This window comes from Myxocyprinus asiaticus, chromosome 37 (assembly GCF_019703515.2).
Source record: "Myxocyprinus asiaticus isolate MX2 ecotype Aquarium Trade chromosome 37, UBuf_Myxa_2, whole genome shotgun sequence".
NCBI classification, from domain to species: Eukaryota; Metazoa; Chordata; class Actinopteri; order Cypriniformes; family Catostomidae; genus Myxocyprinus; species Myxocyprinus asiaticus.
The window spans coordinates 17,831,356-17,855,113 of NC_059380.1; the positions used below are offsets into that span (position 1 = coordinate 17,831,356).

At 38.8% G+C, this 23,758-nt stretch overlaps 1 protein-coding gene across 1 annotated transcript in view; it reads left to right on the plus strand.

Annotated features, from left to right (window-relative positions):
• Positions 1–23,758, plus strand: part of wdr18 (WD repeat domain 18) — a 105,589-nt gene that overhangs the window by 36,935 nt on the left and 44,896 nt on the right. Inside the window, exons 6-7 of the mRNA XM_051676272.1 lie at positions 12,987–13,051; positions 17,522–17,646. Of these exons, the coding sequence (XP_051532232.1) occupies positions 12,987–13,051; positions 17,522–17,646 (190 nt within the window). The remainder of the gene's footprint in view (positions 1–12,986; positions 13,052–17,521; positions 17,647–23,758) is intronic.

The following is a 23,758-nucleotide window of genomic DNA, read 5'->3' on the forward strand; positions in this document are numbered from 1 at the left end:
TTTGTTGTAGATTAGTTAATGGGATAGGTCACCCAAAAATGAAAATTCTCTCATCATTTACTCACCCTCATGCCATCCCAGATATGTATAACTTTCTTTCATCTGCAGAACACAAATTAAGATATTTAGAAGAATATTTTAACTCTGTAGGTCTTCACAATGCAAGTGAATGGGTGCAAAGATTTTGAAACTCCAAAATCCACGTAGCTTACATAGAAACCAATACTTACGGCATTAGGGTAATGCACATACATAAACTCTGAGTCTACGTAAAGGCTATCACCTTTTTTATTATTTCACTTGTTATTATTCAGAAGAAAAAGTGATGAAAGTTGGCTTTTTATAAAATGCGCTCTGCTTGTGTTAAGAGATTTCATGCACACATACACACATACCGGTCTGATCAGCTTCCGAGTACGGTTCACATTTTCTTTCCACCAATAAAAGCAGATGCTCGTCCGTTGGTTTGCTTGACTCCAACAAGAACCGAATGCATATAGAGCAGAATTGAATAAGAATCAAAACATTGCAAGTATTGCCTCACTTGGCTTTGTTTGAAAACACAAACACCATCAGAGATTCTAATTACTTAGGTAACAACCTTCGAGGTTCTATCATAGGAGAGAGCGTAACAGTGAACTAGTGTGTTACGACCGTTTGTAAGCCACCGTTTGCAGATACCATACAAATGAATTGGGAGAGCCGTAAACTGACACCCACCTGTCGCAAAATTGTCCATGTCTTCTCTTATAATACTGTAATTTTATCATAGTAAACTCCACACATTGTTCATTTCATAAGAATTGTTTATTGTAAAACATGTGAAGATTAGCGGACAGGCGGTCAATTCAGTTCATTAAGTGTTGAGCTGTTGACTCACAAAAGCTGTTCATTCAGCACACTGAAACATCTCCTCCATAGACATCCATTCAAAAAGAACGGCCTGTTGTCTCCTCGCCAGTGTACCGCCCATAGAATGTCTATGGGAGAGCAGCGTTATGTTCTTTTACGCTAAGCTTGTAGGCTTCTCTTATTAGAAGAGTTCTGCCATTACATCATTTTCTCTCACTCAACAAATCTCAGTACTCAATTACTTGTGGGGGGGTGGGGGTGTAAGTAACCATCTATTGCCTAGCAACCACGCAAAACACACTAGCAACTGCATAGCAACCACCTTGCAATGTCTTGGCAACCACCCAAAACACTCTAGCAACCGCATAGTAGCCTAACATTGTGGTGGCAACTTTTATATGGGCATGCAATGCTCACATTGTCCTATACCATGGAAATAATACAGTACCATGGAAAACTCCTTTAGATGACAAGAGGAAAGAGGAAGAAATGGGGTCTTGGTATGGAGAACCTATACTTTTCTGCTAAGCACTTAAGGTTTATCTAATAGTGGTTGCTATATGATAAATAAAGTATTCCTAAACTCATACTGGAAAAAACAAAACAAAAACAAATGTGTTACAAATTCTTGTTTTTTTTCCTTTCTGGAGTGTTTTTAATGACTGAAGGTTTTTTTGCTTCTTGACTTTATTTCATCTTTCATATATGTGCGAGTCTAAATGAGTGTTTTGCGTGTGCGGAATTATTTGTATGTATGTGAGTGTATGTCCGTGTGTATGTTTCTGGATAAACTGAGGTGAAACTGTATACTACTCATTCTAACTCTGTCCTAATACATTCATCATCATTCTTAAACATTAATCAGGGCATTAATGAGCTCGTAATGACATTAGTAATTTTCAGCCTTTCTCCGCACGTCTGGATTCTCAGCCAGCCTTATTAGTCTGCAGGGTTTCCTGATTTATTTATTTTTTCATCTCTCTAAAACCTTTCAAGATGTTCAAAGGCTATTCAATGATTGACTCAAATCTCTTTGATCTCTGAGGCTGGTCTTTACATTCTTCAATAATTTTGGTGTACTGTTATAAAAGTTGATTTCACAGTAAGACTAATTGTTGATATATAGGAAGTACTTGGGGATTTGGAACTTACCGTTCTGAACTCAATCCAAAACATCGGCCTCAATCTTCAAGCCCTGACTTGTTTAAACACTTTCCTTTGAACAAGATACAAACAATTGCCAAAGAAATAGGTTGAATACAAGATTCCTCCACTCAGGACTGCCCAATGTGTCTCTTTAGTGTTCAGTGATTAGATTTCATGGCAAAAATGAAGGCAAGCATCACTATTAAGATTGCTTTATTTTTTTCCCCAAAACTGTTAAGTATTAAACTTTGCCACGTAACTCGTCATGCAGCGTTTGTGCTACTGACATGAATGACACTTCAAATTGTGAGGGTTGCTGAGGAGAGGTATTGCGTTTCTAAACTAACTGACTTTTATGTTCCGTCTGGTGATAATGACCTTATACAATTCTGAACTATGTAGGAAATTAGCGATTTTGGTGCAGGGAATATTTACAACTGCCAGCATTCATCACCAATAATATGTAAGATTTTATATGTAAATTAGTTTAGGAATCTTGGCCTTGTTCGACCACCATTATATGAAGGATAAATGACAAACGATCAGATTAGAAATCTGAATAAAAATTCTTCACCATTAAATATGTAATGCAACAGGCTTGTTGTATCTGATCACAACTTCTATGTGTGAGGAATTTTAGCACAAGAAGGAAATTATGATTAATTCTGGGAATATTGAAAGAATTAAGGTGTTCGTCTGATCACTTAGCCACACTGAGTTGATATGACACATCTGTTAACTCTTTAGAGTAATACTATTCTCATGGCCATCGAAAATAATATCACAAATATGTTGAAATATTGTTTGAGCATGGAGCGCAGATCTTTTAAGAATCAATTGATGAGATTATCAGAATATACCAAAGTCAAGTTGTCTTTGAATACAAACAAGACTTTATTTCTAATCTATAACATAAACTAAACTAATACACATAGACAAACATAAAACAGGTTGGTGAGTGAGCTATAATAGAAGGTATATGAAATGGTCTGTTACAGAGAAAATTGAACTTTATGGTGTCTATAGACCATGCGCTGGACCATCGGTACTTCATTTCGTATACCTCGATTTGCAATCGGGTTACCCAAAGCGTTTAAATAAAACACCAGCTCTTTTTAGCAAAAGTCTGGAGGTGTACTTGAGTTTCGTTGCGTTTCCTTGCATTGCTTTGGTTCTTTGGCTGGGTCAGTAGAATGTTCTGATTCTTCCGACGATGTTTTGGACGTCTGTTAAGATCGAGGACGACGGGTAGTTCGGTGCTGGGATGATCAGGTGGGGCTTTGAAGCGAGGCCTCCCGCAAGGGAGACTCGTGACTCCCCGTCACGTGTGTGAGTCGTAGCGCAGAGAACTCTTTTCAAGGAGGGGTTTGGCTGATCTTTTTAACCTTTTCTGCCTGGTCACACCCCGAAGAGGCTCTAAGCCAATCAGAGCTGGCTTTTCAGATACCATATGATCATCTCTCTATCCCTTCTTCTGAAGGTGATTAATGAGTCTTTGTTCTTAAGGTTTGTCAGTTTTCCTGCTCAAAAGGGAACATCCTTTATCCTGATTTTATATAATGAAATCGATGTAAGAGTCATGAAATTTATACTACACATATAATTATTCACTACACATTAACATTTGAATATACATTATTATACATTGTATAATTGAGCATCATGTGTGCACAAGGTCAGAATAATGCATTCTATGATTCTAACCACAGTTAGGCATCATGTGATGCATCTTAGCATATTAAAATTAGGTTATGTGCATTCAGAAGTTTAGAATGATGATACAATGGAGTCTTTTTATAGTGTTATAGATCATAATATATGTATATGCATTGTAAAAACCCAAGAAAAGTTTGTTTTGTGCCTTTGGAGATGGTAGAAAAGCACTAGTTTTGGTCCGGCTAAAGAGAGTTTTCAAAAGTTCAGATCCAGTGAGAGTCTGTTCACTCTCTCTGTCTTGGATGAGTTTTAGCATGTGAGGATTAATCTGTCCATCATCTCTGCCCTTTAGGGTGAGGGTCTCTTTGCTGAGATGGCTGAGATGGCCGAGATGGACGTATCAGTCATGTGACGACCATTAACATGAGGCTTTTCTGGTCTTATCACAGGAAATAAAAGGGGGTGTAAAAGGCAGCTTTGTGCTATCCTGAACAAGTTTCCTTTGTTCAGTGACAGTTACATTGGCCAGATGCAGGTCAGATCAGATTCCTTGGCGCCAGTCTGAATTCCTGGCTTCTTAATGCTTAGAGGAATTTCCCGGAATTATAGGCCATTTTGGTGTAATTCTGTCTTAATTCTTAATTTCCTTCTGCCTGGCTGCTTAGATTCTACATCTATTACTGTTCTCAATTCTTTTATTATGTAATTTTGACCTTATTTAATTCTGTACAACTATTACTGACCTTAACCATTCTATTTATTATGCAACTCTGACCTGCTACAATTCTATTAACTTTCTCATTGCAGTCCAATGACTTCATCGACCTGTTCCCCCCTCTACAAGTGTTGAATGAGCCTCCTCTATGCCATTTCATTCACTTTGTTTTTTTCAGTAATGAATTAGGGTGGAATTTGTCATATTTACATACAAAGACTCTCTGACTGATGCAAAGCCTAGAACTCCCTACCTGCAGGAAGACTGAGAGATATAGAAGGAAAAAAAGTGATGCACAGAGGAAAATACAGAGGACAAATGTTTCTTAATGCTGATTGACTTGCTGAAGGTTTTTAAAATGTAATCCTGTCAGGACTTTTTGCCTTAGAAAGAAATCTGTTTAGCCAGCCCTGCTATATATGAATGGATGATTTCTAGCTGTTTAACTTGGTTTTAGTGTTTATTTTTTGTCAGCACAACTGCGTATTACTCGTATCAAACACAACCAAAGATCAGTCACTCTTATACAGTGGCCCCAAAAAGTATTAAGACACCTAAGCCAAACTTATGAATGCATGAATTTCATTGCATTAGTTAATAGATAAAACAAAGTAGCAAACAAATATCACTATACCCTTTCTCAACTAACTTTACTTATTTGTTGTCATTCTTACATTCACTTTTATCCATGTGCTCCAAAGGTACTTTTTAAAGTGTCTAAATACTTTTGTCCAAATCTATTGTTTTATCACCTGAAACCTAACAAATTTTTTTGGTGAAACAGTACATCTCATGGAAGTACTGTCCTCTCCCTCCTTTAACTCGGGAATATAATCCTGCTCCGCAAGAAATCTAATCGGGTCCCATGGGTCCTGCGGGAGTTCCGCAGGACTTCAGACCTCTAGCACAAGTGTCCAAATACATTTTGGGCCACTGTACGCACACACGATTGAGCTTATATTCCATCCAATTATTTGAATTATGACCAGGTTTCTCAAAACAATTTCCTCAAATATTTCCTCAATATATATAATTTATCACTGGATCAGTGCAGTGTCTGCCTGTATTAATGTGTAAATCTGAATATGAAAGGCACAAATTTTCTTCTAAAAGGGCCAGAGATCTCCTCCCAGCTTATGCTCTTCCTGTCATGTATAATTGATGATCCTTATTGCAACCCTTTAAAGAGGTGATGTAATGATTTGAGTCAGCAGTGGTCTAGTCCAGGCCACCGTGCATCTCCATCCTCTTTTTTTAATTAATTCCATTAAGTCGATCGATCAGGCCATTTAGGAGACAGTCAGGGCTAAATCCCCTGTTACCTAATGGACGATGCAGGACAGAACATGACTGTGTGTGTACCTGGACTGTAAGCTAATTTACTTTGGTCGAACAATTTCTTAGGCCACATACACACTGGACTGACAACCGCATTTTGAGTCAGGAGAGAATCCCTTAATTATTGTTTTGTGTGTATACAGGAGTCACTCCCAAAATTGCGATGGTTGACACTGACAGTAGTGATAACCATAGCAATGTTTTGGTGTCTTGCTTCTGTAAACAAGAAACTTGAGAACTGTACCACAAAGCCAGTTTAGGTTGCATTTATGAGCTGTCAGCTGTGTTGTAGTCTAGACCACCTAACCTGAGACCAAGTCAAGACCAAGATCAGAGTGTATTGAGACAGAGACAAGACCAAGACTTTGAGGGGTTGAGACCAAGTCAAGACCAAGGCAGGGCTAGACCGAGTCAAGACCAAGACCAGACCAGTGTGAGTCCCACATTGCATGACGCACTTACGATTAAATGTGGAACATGCAAACCATAGGCACTCCTCAAATTGATCTGAAAGATCCACATTCCCATAAAAAATAAAAAAAAATAAATAAAAAACTTCTTCATTCACCTCTTTTAATGCCATATATATGTGTGTGTGTGTGTGTGTGTGTGTGTGTGTGTGTGTGTGTGTGTATGTGTATCAGTGTACCATGAGAAATGTCTTGATATAATAATCAAAAGGCATTGCAGAGGTGAATTTTATGTGTGTGAATTTTCCTTTGACTAAACTGACTCGATGTTCAGTGGGGGGCACTGTGGGGGCCATGCCATCTGTTGCAGGGCTCCCTGTTCTTCTATTCTATTTGCAAAAGGAATGTTTGGGAGTCTAAAATGTATATTTCCTATTGACACTAAAGCTGCAGATATATAAAAAAAAACATCTTAAGACAAATGTTTGTGTGAAACATCTTATGTGCCTAAGACTTTTGCACAGTGATGTAAGCTCGTTGATAAGGTCACGCATCACATGGAGGAGTCAGGAAGCGCATCATAGTTTACATTGTTGTTTTATTTATTATTATTATTTGGAAATTATATTTTATTTTATTTTATATTGTTTTGAAATTGTTTTGGTTTGTGAACGGCGCTTGGTCTGTGCTCTGTGCAAGTTTCTATTGTAAACAATGACGCGCTTCCTGCCTCCTCCACGTGACGCGTGACCTTACCAACGAGCTTACGTCATCCCTCTCATGAGCGCACATCACAGAGATGTACGGAAGCGAACATTTGTAGTTAAAAATTATATAAGTATTATTTTGTTTCTCAAAATAATCAATCGTTTGTGTTCAGAAAAATTTTATTTGTCGACTGGAGTCGTGTGGATTATTTTGATGCACCCTAAATATGCAATTTGGACCGTCAAAAAATGGAGGACATTCACTTGCGTTGTTTAAAGGAGGAGGCCTGAAATGAAATCCTAAAAGTCTTAAATTCTGTTTTGATGAAGAAAGAAACTCAGATAATGAGTAAATTATCAGCAAATTTTCATTTTTGGGTGAACTATTCCTTTAACTAAACTAGGTAGCTTGCGCACTTAGCTAGGTGGCAAATAGCTGGCAAGCAACTGAAACTAGCGCCCTAAAAAACAGTAAATACATGGGTACAGTTGTGCTCATAAGTTTGCATACCCTTGGAGAATTGGTAATATATGTACCATTTTTAAAGAAAACATGAGTGAGCAGGCAAAACACATTTCTTTTATTTCTTATGGGATTCATATTCAACTGTAGGTTATAACAGAATGGCACAATCATAAAACAAAACATGGTGTAGGTGCTACTGGTTGTTTAAATTAGTTTTACTATCAGAAAGAATCAATAATTAATTGTTATTAATTATGGAGTAATTAAATAACAATTAAATAATAATTAAATAGAATTTAACTCATTAAATTCTGTTCTCGTGGCACCACTCTTTGAAAAGAGAGAAATGATAGCAAGTTACTGTCTCACAAAAACAAAATCTACCCTGAAGGTTGAGTATCTTAATTGTTAATCAAAATAATCAAAAAGGGGAAAAACTAGTTAAATTATTGCTATACAAATCTGATTGTAATCTAGTTACAGTTAGTTTCTAACACCAATAAAATAACAGTACTCTGAGGTAACTTGGCAGAGGTTGGCTTTAACACAATATTCAAACAGAAACAAACAGGAGTACTTTTATAATATAACAAGATTTATTATAATCAAGCAGTAGTGAACAGCCAATACTATCTGAATATAATCCAAAAAAATATAAAGGAAATCCTAACTAACAGTGGAGCTATATGCTAGTGTGTGTGTGTGTGTCCAGATGCGGTAACAAAGGAATCAAAATGGAGGATCAGGTTCAAAATGGAGGGTTAGATCCAAAATGGAGCTGATACCACGTGAGGGTGGAAATGAGCGGACACACAAAGGAACTGACGAAACAGGCGGGAGAATTTGGCTCACCAGCCTGAGTCGAACATAAACCGTGGCGCCGCTCACTCGGTGAATATCAGTGAGAGAGAGAGAGAATGAGAGCGAGAGAGAGAGGAAAAGTGCATGCAATTATAATTGAGGGTAACCGCTCCTAACGGTGGGACTGAATTACTAGTTCAGATCACTCAGCAAAACAAACGTAACCCCCAAAAAAACTAAATACAAATCTCCCAACTCGAAACGGCAAACAGCGAGCAGAGTTTAACATACAAATATACTCAAAACATCAGCATTTAGAATCAAAAATACGATTTAGTTTCACAAGAAAAATCACAGTTTCTAAACTAAATCTGCCCACATATCAAGCCTTACTTGGGAAATCCTGTGTGATTTCAGTAGGGTTGTCCGTTGGAATTCCTGTTGCATTGAGCGGTCAGGAGAAACGGTCTGGATGGTCCCTTGACTTACGCTCGTCAGCGAAAAGACACGTCTCTGCTTTATTCTTCGGATCCAGTGATGGAGAAGAATGCAGAAGGTAGTCAACGTTGAATGAAAAAGAGGGAGAAGGGAAACTGGTTGCCTTTCCGTTTTTCAAAATAAATTCACTGTTGCTTTACAGTGAAACTGAACCGATTGTTATATGTATACTATAAGACTTGAACAAAGCTAAGTTAATCTTACTCTACCGTGGCCAAATGGTGAGGTTAGAAAAACGTGGTCTATTTGTTCTCAGTCCAAAACGGAGGGGAAACTCCTTCAGTATGTGCACAGAACAGATGTCCCTTAACAGCCAGCCAGAGCTTAGCACAGAGAGGCCGAAGTACATCAGTCTGCTGGTTTTTTTGACAAGATGACGTCATCGGTCGTAGGCCGCTTTCGACCAATGGCGTTTGAGACTGGGTCCATGGGCGGGACTTCGCATCCAGTTGTGAATTCGTGAAGGATCCTGGGAAACTGAGTTCAATGTCTCTCCTTTGATTATTGAACAAAGGGCCATGCGGTCTCTGCTGCCATTTTGAGTGGGCCAAGGCCCTACAATGGCAGCAAAGAAAAAATGAAATGACCCCTGTTCAAAAGTCTGCATACCATTAGTTCTTAATACTGTGTATTGCCCCCTTTAGCATCAATGACAGCGAGCAGTCTTTTGTAATAGTTGTCTATGAGGTCCCAAATTCTTGCAGGTGGTATAGCTGCCCATTCGTCTTGGCAAAATGCCTCCAGGTCATGCAAATCTTTGGTCGTCTTGCATGAACCACACGTTTGAGATCTCCCCAGAGTGGCTCGATGATATTAAGGTCAGGAGACTGTTATGGCCACTCCAGAACCTTCACCCTTTTCTGCTGTAACCATTGGAGGGTCAACTTGGCCTTGTGCTTAGGATCATTGTTGTGCTGGAATGTCCAAGAGCATCCCATGCACAGCTTTCATGCAGAAGAATGCAAATTGTCTGCCAGTATTTTCTGATAACATTCTGCATTCATCTTGCCATCAATTTTCTCAAGATTCCCCATGCCTTTAGAGCTCACACACCCCCAAAACATCAGTGAGCCACCACCATGCTTCATAGTGGGGATGGTATTCTTTTCAATATAGGCCTTGTTGACCCCTCTTCAAACATAGCACTTATGGTTGTGACCATAAAGCTCTATTTTGGTCTCGTCACTCCAAATTACAGTGTGCCAGAAGCTGTGAGACGTGTCAAGGTGTTGTCGGGCATATTGTAACCAGGCTTTTTTGTGGCATTGGTGCAGTAAACGCTTCTTTCTGGCAACTCGACCTAGCAGCTCATTTTTGTTCAAGTATCATCGTATTGTGCTCCTTGAAACAACCACATCGTCTTTTTCCAGAGCAGCCTGTATTTCTCCTGAGGTTACCTGTGGGTTTTTCTTTGTATTCCAAACAATTCTTCTGGCAGTTGTGGCTGAAATCTTTCTTGGTCTACCTGACCTTGGCTTGGAATCAAGAGATCCCTGAAATTTCCACTTCTTAATAAGTGATTGAACAGTACTGACTGGCATTTTCAAGGCTTTGTATATTTTTTTTATATCCTTTTCCATCTTTATAAATTTCCATTACCTTGTTACGCAGGTCTTTTGAAAGTTCTTTTCTGCTCCCCATGGTTCAGTATCTAGCCTGCTCAGTGCATCCATGTGAGAGCTAACAAACTCATTAAGTGTTTATACACAGACACTAATTGCAATTTAAAAAGCCACAGGTGTGGGAAATTAACCTTTATTTTCCATTTAAACCTGTGTGTGTCACCTTGTGTGTCTGTAACAAGGCCAAACATTCAAGGGTATGTAAACTTTTGATCAGGGCCATTTGGGTGATTTCTGTTATCATTATGATTTAAAAAGGAGCCAAACAACTATGCGATAATAAATGGCTTCATATGATCACTATCCTTAAATAAAAGACTGTGTTTTTTTGCATGATCAGTCATATTTTCAAAATCAATGCCAAAATGTCACAATTTCTGCCAGGGTATGCAAACTTTTGAGCACAACTGTATGTATAGCTTATATGCGCTAAATCTCTTTGGGTGACGAGTGAAGATGAGTTTAGGTACTGATGCTGCGTTACATTCATCTTCCTGGGTGCTGACAAGATTGTCACACACCTGCATCTTGGTGAAATCGGAGTTTTAAATTTCCGCTTGACTTTCCAAGTTGTAATTACGACTTCAAGTGGTGTTCCATTGCACTTTTCCCAGTAGGAAGTTGGAAAATCTGACTTTCTGAGTTGAATGGAATGCAGCAAGAGGCAGATTGCTAACGTTAGCTAGTTAGCTTTGTTAGCATCACTTACAATTAGCTTATCTTTCTTTATGCTTCCTTTCTAAGTTCCAGTAAAAGCTTTACGTGGTCCCAGCTGTCTCGGTAAGCATTGCATTGCAGAATTTACATACTGCTGTGTGTTTTCTTTTGGACGCTTTTTTGCAGATTAACTTTTTGTGGTTTAGGTCAGTGTTTCCCCATTTTTTACGATTAAAAAATCCCATGGCACACCAATATCCCACATAACCATCGTTGATAGTTTTCCTTTTCAAGACATTGTCCATGCTTTCTGTCTGTCTTAGTAGCGTGAACTCGTAATGTTTGAAATTCGGCAATGCACAAAGTGCAAGTAACATATGTAGGCTGTGGTCACAGATGCCATGTACGTTAACTGGAAAAAATAATTAAAAACCAACAAATTTGTGTCTTTTCCAATTTGTAGATTTGTTTTTGCAAATTAATTCTTGCAACGGCACAGCAAATACATTTTACATTTTTAATAAATAATAAACCTTCACAAAGTGGTCTTGAGACCGGTCTCAAGACGAAGACCGATCTCGAGTACTACAACACTGGCTGTCAGTGTCCAAAAGAGATCACTACATTAGTAATTTTCCACACAGCTGTTGAAATAGTACCTAAAATCAGTTAGAATAAAATTCTTATGTCGTTTTTCCACAGAGGACACTGAAAGCAAGAACTTTTTTAAATAAGCTTGGACTTAAGAGTGTCAAAGTGTGTTAAGTGTATGTGACGAGGAGGAGGGCGGGGCCGGGCCGTGATGATGCATGCCCAGCCCCTAATCTGGCTAATCAAGCACACGAGAGGCGAGAACCGGCTTGACAATGTAAATAATCATTTAATGATTAACTTAAAGCAAAAGACATCTAACACAAATGCATGCAGGGCAGCTGCCTGTAGCTCTCTCTCTCCCGAACTGCCGCCTCCGGCCACCTTTATCCCTCTCGTTGGCTTGATTAGCCTGATTAGGGGCTGGGCGTGCATCATCACGGCCCGGCCCTGCCCTCCTCCTTGCCACAGTGTATAACTCTGTTATAACAGCAATGACCTGAACCAGCTCACCGACTCTACAAAAACATTTTCTGACTCCGTGAAAGAGTTTGTGTTGTTCTTTATGCTCATGTTTTGCTTTCCAAAATGTCACTTGGACGAGATGCAAACGGATTTGTAAGAGATGGGAAAAAACAAGAGAGCGAAAGCAAAAGCAAAGAAGAAGAGACTGCTTTAATGCTACTTTAACAATTTGTTGTCAATTTTGTTTGTTACTTTTTCATACCTTTTATCATGCCTGTGCTGTCAGTAAACACAAACACAAAATAATACTATTGTGCTTTGAGTTTTCTAACACTGATTTCAACTAGCAATTAAAATCATGTACACTGTCATATGAAGGATAGATGGTATGTACACACAACAAATGTAAAAAAAGTTTACTTATAACTGAGGTAAATTAAAAATACATATATTTTTTTAGTGCATAGTGCAAACAGTGAAGCCTTTAAAAGGTGCAAACAAGGCAGTGCAAAGAGGGAAGTAAACCATTTTAAAGTACTGAACAGTAGAATAAGTGAATGATTTACAATTGGTTCCACACAATGAAAATTAGTTTCTTTAATATGAAATTAAAATGTTGGCCCTACTCAAATACTTTGTGTAGTGAAAACATAAATTAGTTGAGTTAACCTAACTTAAATTTAATAAGTTCAGATAACTAGCTAGCAACAAATACTTTAGCATATTATATATTTTTGTAATATATGACAAGTATGGTGCTGTTGAGGTTTTGATCTCAAGTCAGTCAGTATAATTACCAATACATTGTTTAATGTTGTGATCATCAAAGCCTAACTTGAGATGATCAGATATTATTTGTACACCTTCTCACTTCTGGTCGACTTTTAAAACTCATATTTTTTTCTTCTCCATAAATACACAGCAGCATCTGTCCATATATTGATTTGAAAAACCTAAAATAGCAACAACTCTGTGTCCTTAGAGACTGAAATGTTTTATTTGCATTGTAGTAATATTTATTTCTCTCCTTTGCTCTTTCTCTCTCTCTTTCCTGCTTGGCAGAGTTTAAGCCGAGATAAAGCCTTCCAGTTGGACAACAACGGCAATCAGGTGTTCAAAGGACACAGGTGAGGTTCTTTATGTTTTGATATGGCCCATGTGTTTGTCCTCGGTCATTGCCTCAGGAAAAGTCTTGCATCTGTGAACTGCTGCCCAAAGTTCAGTCGATAAAAGGAAGAATGGGAGAAAGTTTCAGCCCAAGAACTTCTGAGTTCTACTTTGGAATGGTCTCATTTGGATTACATTCCTTCTCTCTCTATTCTTTGTGTTGAAACTCTGCCTGTGAGCCAATGCGGGCAGGCGGTGTAATTACTGCCTCAATTTGCTCTGGTGTTGGAGGCTGCCAACATGGGCCCCTGTGCCATGAATTTTCTGGGTGCGCACAGTGAGGATTGCAGAATGGATGGCTGCTGGTGGCAGAAAGGGTGTGGTTTGATGTTGTTCTTTGTATCTTTATGAAACACATGCTATTGTGTCTCTAGAGCACACGTTCAACACATGGTAAATGAAGTTCATTTTAGAGAATTCTTTTTTTTTTTTTTTTTGCGAGAACAAGATTTGTATTGTTCCATTTAATTTTTAATAAATGGGTAGATGACACATGACATTAGTTTTCCCACATACAATGAGGATGTAACGTTGGCACACTCAGACTTAAATTTAGATAATAACATTTTTTATATACAGGTGCCAGACAGATTAGGCTTGTTAAAAATATATAATTTGGCCTTGACAGCTCTTAAAACCACCCGTTACAAAAGAAAAAGTATATATATTTAAACAACGACTCGATTGGGAAACTCCTTAAGGTTAGGTGGGGAAACTAATTCAGGAGCAAATACCTGGATCTTGTCGCTACACACTTCCTCAACTTCTTTGCCAGTGCTGTAGTCAAATCAAATGCAGACTCCAATCCGTTGCTTTCGCCTCTGCGTTGCAATGTGATCCTTCAGACATCTAACTCACCAAAACTGCGACATCAGGCCTCTGTTGAGCTGGACCGTGCAATGGCAGCGCTTCGACCGGACACTCCTGTAATGTCTCCACCTCCTTTGTTTCACCAAACACCCTTACACCTGTGTTCCTTTTCACTCAGTTCTTGTCTCACCCACCTTTCCCCCCCGTATTGTTCCAATTTGCCATCTTTTAAACTCTCTCCCCGTGTATTCCAATCAAAGGTGATTAAGGACAGGTGCAAACATACGTGCACGTGTGTGATTTTCTGTATCGCCACAAGGTCCAATGGTTTTTGACCACTAGGAAAAATGCTTCTGTTTTGCGTTCTTTTCTAACATCATGCAAAACATCAATACAACTTGATTGAAAAGTGTAACTGCATAAGAATTTGAGTGAATTTTCAGACATTTGGTTGGTAGTATTTTTGGTATTTGCTTTTATGACAGCATACACTCAAGCTAACATGGACTCAACAAGTGTGTGCAAAACCTGATGTTCCATGTTATCACCATGATTTGAAAATGTTAGTGTAACACCTGAGACTTTTGCCCTAGCGGCTACCAGAGGTCACTAGGAATTTAGTGACTTTTAGTTTGAAGTTTTGTGTTTACCTTCTTGTGTCTTTGTTCCTGTTACCCTTCATGGATGCGATGTTTGTTCTGTTCCCGAGTTTTGGTTTTGTTTTGTTCCTGTGTTTTCCAAGTTTTGTATCTGGACTCGTTTTCTTATTAAATAAAGCTGTACTTAGATCCTGCTCTCTTGACTTCCTCCAGCAATCATTTCAGTTAGAGCATCTTTTCTAATCTTTTGTACAGTAGAGTTAACACGGTCATCATCACATACTTGCATTTGATTAGTGACAGAAATTATGCAGAATTTTTCAAAAACCCAAAACTTTTCTATTTTCATAGATTTTTAATGTGTTCTCAGACTGTATGCATAGAAAAGCAAGTGTATATTTTAGGTATTTTAAAGTTTTTTTTTACCAATTTAATTACTTGGGCACCTATGGTGTGACAGGGATTTTAAAATATAAAAATGGCATGCATTTAAAGGGATCATGTCATGCATATTTTTTTTTTATTTCCTTAAGGTTCACTTACAATGCTAATACATTTTTTTGCACAATGTAGTAGTAATGTTGTATTACATGACCTTTTTCTACCCTGTGTTTAGCTCTGTCCAAAACGCTCCTTTAACTCGTTCTATAGCTTTAAAACATGCCCACTGTTATGATTGGCTAACATTATTGAAAAGCAGAATCCCTCCTGCCATTACATGTGTGGAACTGTATTTTCCAAGAATGAAAACTTGCAAGTGTTTTATGAAATTCCCTAAAAGCACTCAGTCCAGGCAATTATTGATATGATGTCTGTGGTCATGAAGTCATTTGAGAGACTGGTGTTGGCCCACCTGAAGGACATCACTGGACCTTTTCTGGACCCCCTTCAATTTGATTATCAAGTAAACAGGTCTGTGGATGATGCAGTCAACATGGGATTGCATCATATCCTGCAACATTTGGACAGACCAGGGACATATGCAAGGATCTTCTTTGTGGACTTCAGTTCGGCTTTCAACACCATCATCCCAGCTATTCTCTGGACTAAATTAAACCAACTCTCTGTTCCCACCTCTATCTGTCAGTGGATCACCAGCTTTCTGACAGACAGGCAGCAGCTAGTGAGACCGAGGAAATTCACTTCCAGCACCTGTACGATCAGCACTGGCACCACCCAGGGATGTGTGCTCTCCCCTACTGTACACAAACGACTGCATCGCCAAGGACCCCTCTGTCAAGCTCCTGAAGTTTGCAAACAACACTACTGTCATCTGCCTCGTCCAAGATGTCGATGAGTATGCATACCGGAGGGAGGCTGAACAGCTGGCTGTCTGGTGCAGCAAAAACAACCTGGAGCTGAACACACTCAAAACAGTGAAGATGATTGTGGACTTCAGGAGAAACACCCAAGCATTACCCCCCCACCCACCATTCTGAACAGCACTGTGACAGAAGTGGAGTCATTCAGGTTCCTGGGTTCTACCATATCACAGGACCAGAAATGGGAGACCCACATTGACTCCATTGTGAGAAAGGCCCAGCAGAGGTTGTACTTCCTTCACCAGTTGAGGAAGTTCAACCTGCCACAGGTGCTGCTGATACAGTTTAACTCAGCAGTCATTGAGTCTGTCCTCTGCACTTCAGTAACTGTCTGGTTTGGTTCAGCTACCAAATCGGACATCAGAAGACTACAAAGGACAGTTTGGACTGCTGAGCGGATTATTGGTTCTGCCCTTCCTACCATCCAAGAACTGTACACATCCAGAGTGAGGAAAAGGGCTGGAAAAATCACCCTGGACCCCACTCACCCAGCCCACTACCTCTTTGAACTGTTGCCTACTGGCCTGTGCTACAGAGCACTGAGCACCAGAACAGCCAGACACAGGAACAGCTTTTCCCCTCAGGCCATCCATCTCATGAACAGTTAAAACTGCCCTATTGAGCAATAATTATGTGAAATAACAAGCTTAGTCAGTTATATTTATTGAACATATCCTACCTCTTCTGCACATTCCATTCCCTTCCACTGGAAAATGGGCGTCCCAATGCGTTCATTACGGCCAAAATGGGGGGCATCATGACTAATATGAGACAGATGAGAAAGCAGGCAGCCTTACTGTCCTATACTTCATTGTTTTTCATTGACCTCCATGTTTTCTGCTATATTTAAATAATGATTAAATAATAATTTGAGGAATTGTTTATTTCTTTGGTAAGTAACCATGTAATAAGTGCAATCCTGGAGTCATAATCATAGTTTAATTTGCGATTAAAATGGCTGACTATACAATGCCTTACATATCAAACAAACACAGGCAGATGAAACATTAGAATTACACTTGTTACTCACCGGCATTACTGTCGTGTCCAATATTTTTGCCACTGCTGCATCTTTCAATACAAGTTTCTTTGCAAAGCCTAAATCCTTGGGTCTCAGAAGAATCCATCCATGAATCCAAACATTTATTCCCATCTTGATGCGTTCAGGAACTTAGTTTGAATTAGTCACTTATTCCTAACATTGGGATCCTTCAGAAGGCTATGCAGAGATGGAGTTTTTCAACAACCAGGAACACAACAACATCTGGGGACCTAACTTTACTCTTTTCGCTGGTTAAAAGCAAACTACTGTTACAATAGTACCACTTTCAGTGTTGCAGTATCCCAGCCGCTTTATCTCTGTATCAACTCACTGGCCGCGATGATTACGTATGTTGTGGAGGCGGGGACTATGCAAGAGTCTCTTATCTTCTACGTCACAAGGGGGCGATTTCAAAAAGAGTTTTTAGGTTGTAGGTTTCCTCGTGACATGACCCCTTTAAAGTAATTTTAAATGAAATATAGCTTATGTCTGGAGCATATATTTTGAAGGCAGACTTGTTGGTTTGTAGAACAAATAACCTTCAAACATGAATTCTGAATTCTTAATAGTGGTAACATCTTTTCAAACCTGTTCTACTGTTAAAGCCAGTTTAACTTCAGCTGTCTCCATTATAACAGTCTGTCTCCTCCTGGACAGAAATCTGGTGACATGTCTGTCTGTGTCCATGGACGGCACCCTCCTGCTGTCCGGCTCCAATGACGAGACTGTCAGGATGTGGGACATTCAAAGCAAGCAGTGCGTACGCTCCATCAACCACAAAGGTGAGCATCAAGCTCTCTTGTTCTCTCTCTTTCTCTCTGCTTGATTCTCTTGTCTGAAAAGCTGAATCTACTCCAACGTACAATGCCCCCTCTGCCATCTTAGCATCCATCAGTGCTCAGCCAGGCTCACTGACTACTCTCTCCTCCCTGGCAGCTGACCAGTCAGACGTGCCATTACACGGACACACCTGCGTCTTTTCCAGTTTAGGTGTCTGATCTCTCATGTTTTGGCAGTGACTGACTGGCAGTAGAGTGATGAGATTCTGCAGTGATAGTGACACTGCAAGCTCTGTTGTGGTTCTGATCCGTGAACGCATTCTGTCAGCACTGCTCGGATTTGACAGAAGTTCACCCTCCACGGAACACCAAACAACCTCATTTTCCTGTGTGGGTTACCTGGGTTGAGCTTTTCTGGGCTTTTTTCTTTCTGTCAATTATGAAAACAAGGCAAAAGGGAATATGAAAGGAGAAGAATTCTTATCCACCTTCAGTGGCCCCAAAAAGTATCTGGACATTTTTTTATGCCACAAATGTTTGAATGTTGTTGCATTAAATAAAAAAATCAAACCAAGTGGCATTTATTTCAAAGGAAGAAAGCACAAGCACACTTCTCAGCAAAATATTTCACAAAAAACATAAGTTCTGTGTGTTGTTAAATTATAAAACATAGATGTACTGTTCAAAATTGAAAACTTCCTGGATGCCAAACTTAGTGGAACCTGTCCATGCAGTAGATAATGTGATGAACTACATCTTTGGTTACTCCACTAGTGCTCCTGTGTGGACTGATATCCAAAAGGTACCTATCTTTAGGATAACTGAACTGACTTCGTACATCCAATAAAAATGACCTTGGGGCCAACTTTGATTAAAAGTAGTAGGTAAAACATAATATTAATGCCACTTGGTTTACTATTTTGTTATCTAATGCAGTGACATTTTAAAAATGTCTAAGGCTATTTTCACACAGGCAGAAATAATTATATATTTTTTTCTGCATATCTAACTTAAATCCGTTTAGGTTTTTGTAGTCTAAACAGGACAAAAACAAATTTTTTACAAGCCTGATCCAAACCACATTCGTAGGTGGTTTGGAATCTGATTAAAATCAGATTTTTGTTAGTGTTTTCATGTGCGTTTTTTGTTTTTGTTTTGTTTTAGTTTTTTTACATCCATTGTGTGCGACAGGTTGTTTCTTCAGGTTTTGTGATGAGAAGACATATACTGCATTCCAAACAGCATAAATGATGCCTTCACAAGGCACTTAGAAGGGAAAGCAAAAATGATGGCCATGCTCTAGGTTTGTTGCAAGAGAATTTTCAATAAAAATGACTTAAAGAGTCAGTTCAGAATGACCGTTTTATTCTCTTTTAGCCCACTGACAAAGGAAGGTAAAGTTTGTGAGGTGAATAAGGCATATGGATGATCACTTCTGAATGGAGCATACCCATATTTCATGTATATGTTACTGGGCAGCCAAAGCATGGCAAACCTCTTTTAAAAAATACAGACATTGGCTTTACCCACCCAAAGAGATGCGTTAAGGTACGGCAGTGGCGACCCATGCATTTTAAGTCTAGGCTTTCAGTGCAATTCATGCCATGAAGAAAACAATGTTTCACAATGAATAAGACACCCTATGGACATACATTACGTCACAGCCAACTAATATCACCACTTGACATTTTAAAACATGTCCATGCACGAAAGCCAAAAGTCAAAAAGATGCTGAATGCTCAAGCCAGCCTAATTTTAACTGCAGCATGATTGTTTTGTGATATACATTATTAAATAAGAGTTGGATACGTCTCCCGAACTGACATTCAAAAATTATAATTTTTCTTATGAATCTACTAAGGAGTTCTGTAATACCTGGAAAAAGCTATCTAATAATATTTGTGATTTAAATTACGCTTGCAATAAATTTTGTTTCGTCAGAGCACACCAATTTACTTGAAGTGAAAATCAGCCCTCCTTTCTGTTTAATAAATTAAACAATCATGCAGAACATATTTCCGGTTTTTAAATCCATAAGGATCTCTTTCTCGATGGCGATAGCGGCAGTGACAGCCGACACCGTCAGCTTAATCTCACGCTCTTCGCTTTCTAATTACGCACATCACTCAATGCGTGATTGCATCACTCAAGGCCAGCTAGAAGGCCTTGACTGGGACATACCCACCAAGAACAAATAAATCAATCTGATTGGCTGATGAATTGGACAGTCTGACTTTAGTTGCACTTTGATGGATTCAGTGGAAATTCTGAAGGCTTATCGGGGTGGAGCTCAGACTCACACGCTGCTTCGGCTAACGAGCTCAGCTTCGGCATGCAATGTGAAACAGGTGTCACGCTTTGCTTGTAAGCATCAAATAATAAATTCTGATTGGATAAACTTTTTGTTTTTCCCTATTTGTTTGTAGTCGAAATAGGAGTGGAAAGCGATTATAAATAAATAGGCTTAAAAGTGAATGAGAATGAAAGGATGAAAACGTAATTTTTTATTTGCATGTTAGGCCAGCAGAAGGCTTTGCTAGCCCTAAGAATTCACCACTGAGGTATGGTAACACAAACCGGCTGCGAGCCACCACAATGCGATAATGTACTGAAGGTCTCACATGAATACGGGACGGTTGAGCATTTTAAGCACTTCAATACCGGACGCTAGTTATCTTTAAGAGTCTCGCTCTCCGACCCTTTTACGTTTCAATACAGGACACAAAGCCTTTAATAAGGGAGGTTAAACTGCCCACTAAAATGCAGGTCTAAAGGTGTCTCGTATGGGACATTGTAATTTCAGGCAAAACGGGACAGTTGTAAACAATAGCAGCAACAAATGTTGCATTTGCCACCTATCCAGTTTTTTAAGTTTGTCTGTGACAAATATGTTGTACTGTCTTCATGAAAAACAAGAATAGTGGCAAAACATCCATTGCTAAACACTCACGCATGGTGAACACATGCAAGTTTGCATAATAACTGTGACAACTAATGACATGCTAGCAAATGCGACTGTAGTCTGAACAGAAAAAAAAAAAAATCTGATCTATTCACATACTGTATATCCTCTAATTTGAACAGTCAGTCTAAATAAGAAAAAAATAGATTTTTCCTGCAGTGTGAACAAAGCCTTAGTGTGATTTAAGTGTCCTAATAAATTTTGGGGCCACTGTGCATAACCTAGAAGCAATTTTTGTCTAACCTACCTTAAATTCTTTGATGTAACTCTCTGAATCTGTATTCCTGATACTGTATCAATAATATACTTTCAGTATTACCAAAGTCCTTCAGAGTTTGAATAAGCCTGTGTAAAGACCTTGGCAATTTTGATGGACTACTGAATTCTATCTCATTTTTCTCCCATGAGATGAAATCACTAATTAGCTTGCTTCACTCTTTCAACATACAGATGAGCTTTGGTCGTCCTAGGTTATGGGCAGGAGGATGAAAGAATTTTTCGATTAATTTCATTCTGGGCAGACTCCACAGAAACGTGTCTCACTTTGCCAGATTACATTGCACTGCCACCAGTCCTGAACACATTGTGTTATTTCCAGTTTCGCTATTGAGCCGTCTTTAAATACAATTACTTCATGCGCTATGCCTTTTCTTTACTTGATAAATCAGTTTGGTTGAGGGGTGGAAAATTTATGGCTGAAAAACTCTTTGGAAATTAGTCAAATGCAGAGGCTGAGGGCAAGTGATATTACGATGTGAGAAATTAGACTGATGAATTGGTTTTCGTTCCTGCCATTGTTACCCTGCTGGTCAATGAGGGCTAAATAACAACAAATGTCAGATCCCTTTGAGCAGTTTAACTGGTCTAGAAAATATCTAAAGGCCATTAAGGGCTCTTGAATTTACAAAATTATCACCAAATTATTGTGATAACCTTTAGCCTGTAGTTCATTATCTGTCCACTCAATTTAGTAGAAGAGAGTGAGAGTGCAGGGTTGAAGCAGAGTTTTGTTCATGTATCGCTGACTGATGCAGGCTAAATTACCCCATTGAATTTGAGGGCCTTTGATCAAATACCTGCTGTAATTAAACAGCTCTGAGAGATTTAAAGGTTTTAGTTAATAATCAATGCACTGTCTGCTCAACTCCCTGATTCTAAGAATCTCATGTGTTGTTAGGACAGCTTTTTCTGAGAAATAGAAACGACCTGATGGTGATTTTATTTTTTATTTTTTTATTTTATTTTTTTACAAATTCACCCAAATCCTAACCATGTAAGGCTGGGTATCGGCAACTACCTCAGAATATGATACATATTACGATACATTTGTAACTATTATTAATAATAACAAAAATTGTATTTTGTATAGCACATTTACAGAACTCATGGGCGCTTTACAGAAAAATCAAAATAAATAAATTACAAATAACAAATACATTACAAAAGAATAAGCAATTTGAGAACAGCAAAATATTTCCATAAATCTGGCAACACTGTGAATACTTAAAGGTGCTATATGTAATATTTTTACTGTACTAAATCATAAAATGACCATAATATGTCATTAGAGAATTAGCAAACATGCTAAGTGGAAATACTGGCATCTCCGATAACAATGCTACAGCCAGTATATTCTACTCTGAAGTTTTCATTCCGGGCAGAATTGCTGTTTATGTTTTGGCCTGTGTGATCCCACCCACTGCCCACTCACCAATAGTATTTCGACACCGCTGGGTTGCCAGATTTGAACAAGTTTGCAGGCAAACAACACTGCGTGCTGCAGCCATGGAAGCCAGCAAATGAACTGGATCAGAGATAACAGATTCCACCCGACCTAAAAAGCCTCGCCATCCATCTAAAAACCACCATGACCAGAGGCATAGTAAAACAAAGATAAATATTGGAGATGGCTTTGGAAGATGGAGACAGCTTAAAGCCCAGAAATCCTTTAAAACAGACGCTGAGTTAATTTTCCTGTTGCATTTCCTCATTCTGGCAACCCGCAGGAGTTTCGAGTCTGGGGTGTGGCAGACAACTCTCCAATATTTTGAATTTGGACTGCAGTACCCATTTCAAACACTTGTTGTTAATCTTACATATAGCACCTTTAAGTGTTCATAAAGCTTTTACACATTTGGAGAAAATGGGCGTTATAACTGTGCTTTTCCCATAATATTCACAACCACATCAAAGAAGGATTCTACAGAAAGGTCATACTGTTCTCTGCTATTCCTTTGCCATACCTAAAGGTTGCGCTAGAAGAAAATCTTTAACACTCTGATGGTCTGAGTTATAAAATTTCCATCATGGCCTATTTTTATCTGTCATCCATGTGTACATTTCAGTTCTAGGGATGCATTCAGGGGCTTGTAACATTCACTATAACCATATATACATGATGTTGGATATATGTTACATTTTTTTGACTCCCCAAGCACGAGTCTGGTGAAACCAAGGACTTCTAGGATGAAAGTTCTACCTGTCAGTCAACCTCAGCAATAAAACAAGATTTTTTTAAACTTTGCTATGTGCAGCTTTAAAGCGCATTCACATTGACAAGAACCCATGGATCTTCAGTATGTGTGATATCAACATGCAGTGACAGATGAGAAGCAAGCACATTAAGGTACTCCTGAAATAATCAGAATTTTGTCGTAAACAGCATGTTTGCACTTTATTATTTAAATCCAAGTATTATTGGCAGAAACGGTGCGCTGATTTTGCACACTTTCTTTTTAATCTTGTACTTTTTGTACACTTTATCATGCAGTAACTGACAGTAGCACACTGGCGTAATGATTAATGTATGCAGTCATGAAATCAGACAGCACTCCCATTGAAATCCAAATTTGTCAAATGTCCAACAGTATTTGGAAAAATTATCAGTCAGTGTTGGGAAAAAAAAAAAACTGTAAATGATGGAGAGTTTAAATAGCAAGCTATTACTGCCACACGGAATTAAATCTTCTCTGTCTTTATATTTTATAATGATAAGTAGCGCAAAAATTCATGCGATTGCTTCGGAATTTGCCAGGTCGTAAAGTCTTGTCGTGTGCCACTGCATCTGTACGATTATCAGATAAACTGACTCGTAACGTGTGCTGGGGCTCACAACCTCACGAGTGTCGGAACTCGCCCTGTGTACGCCCGGCC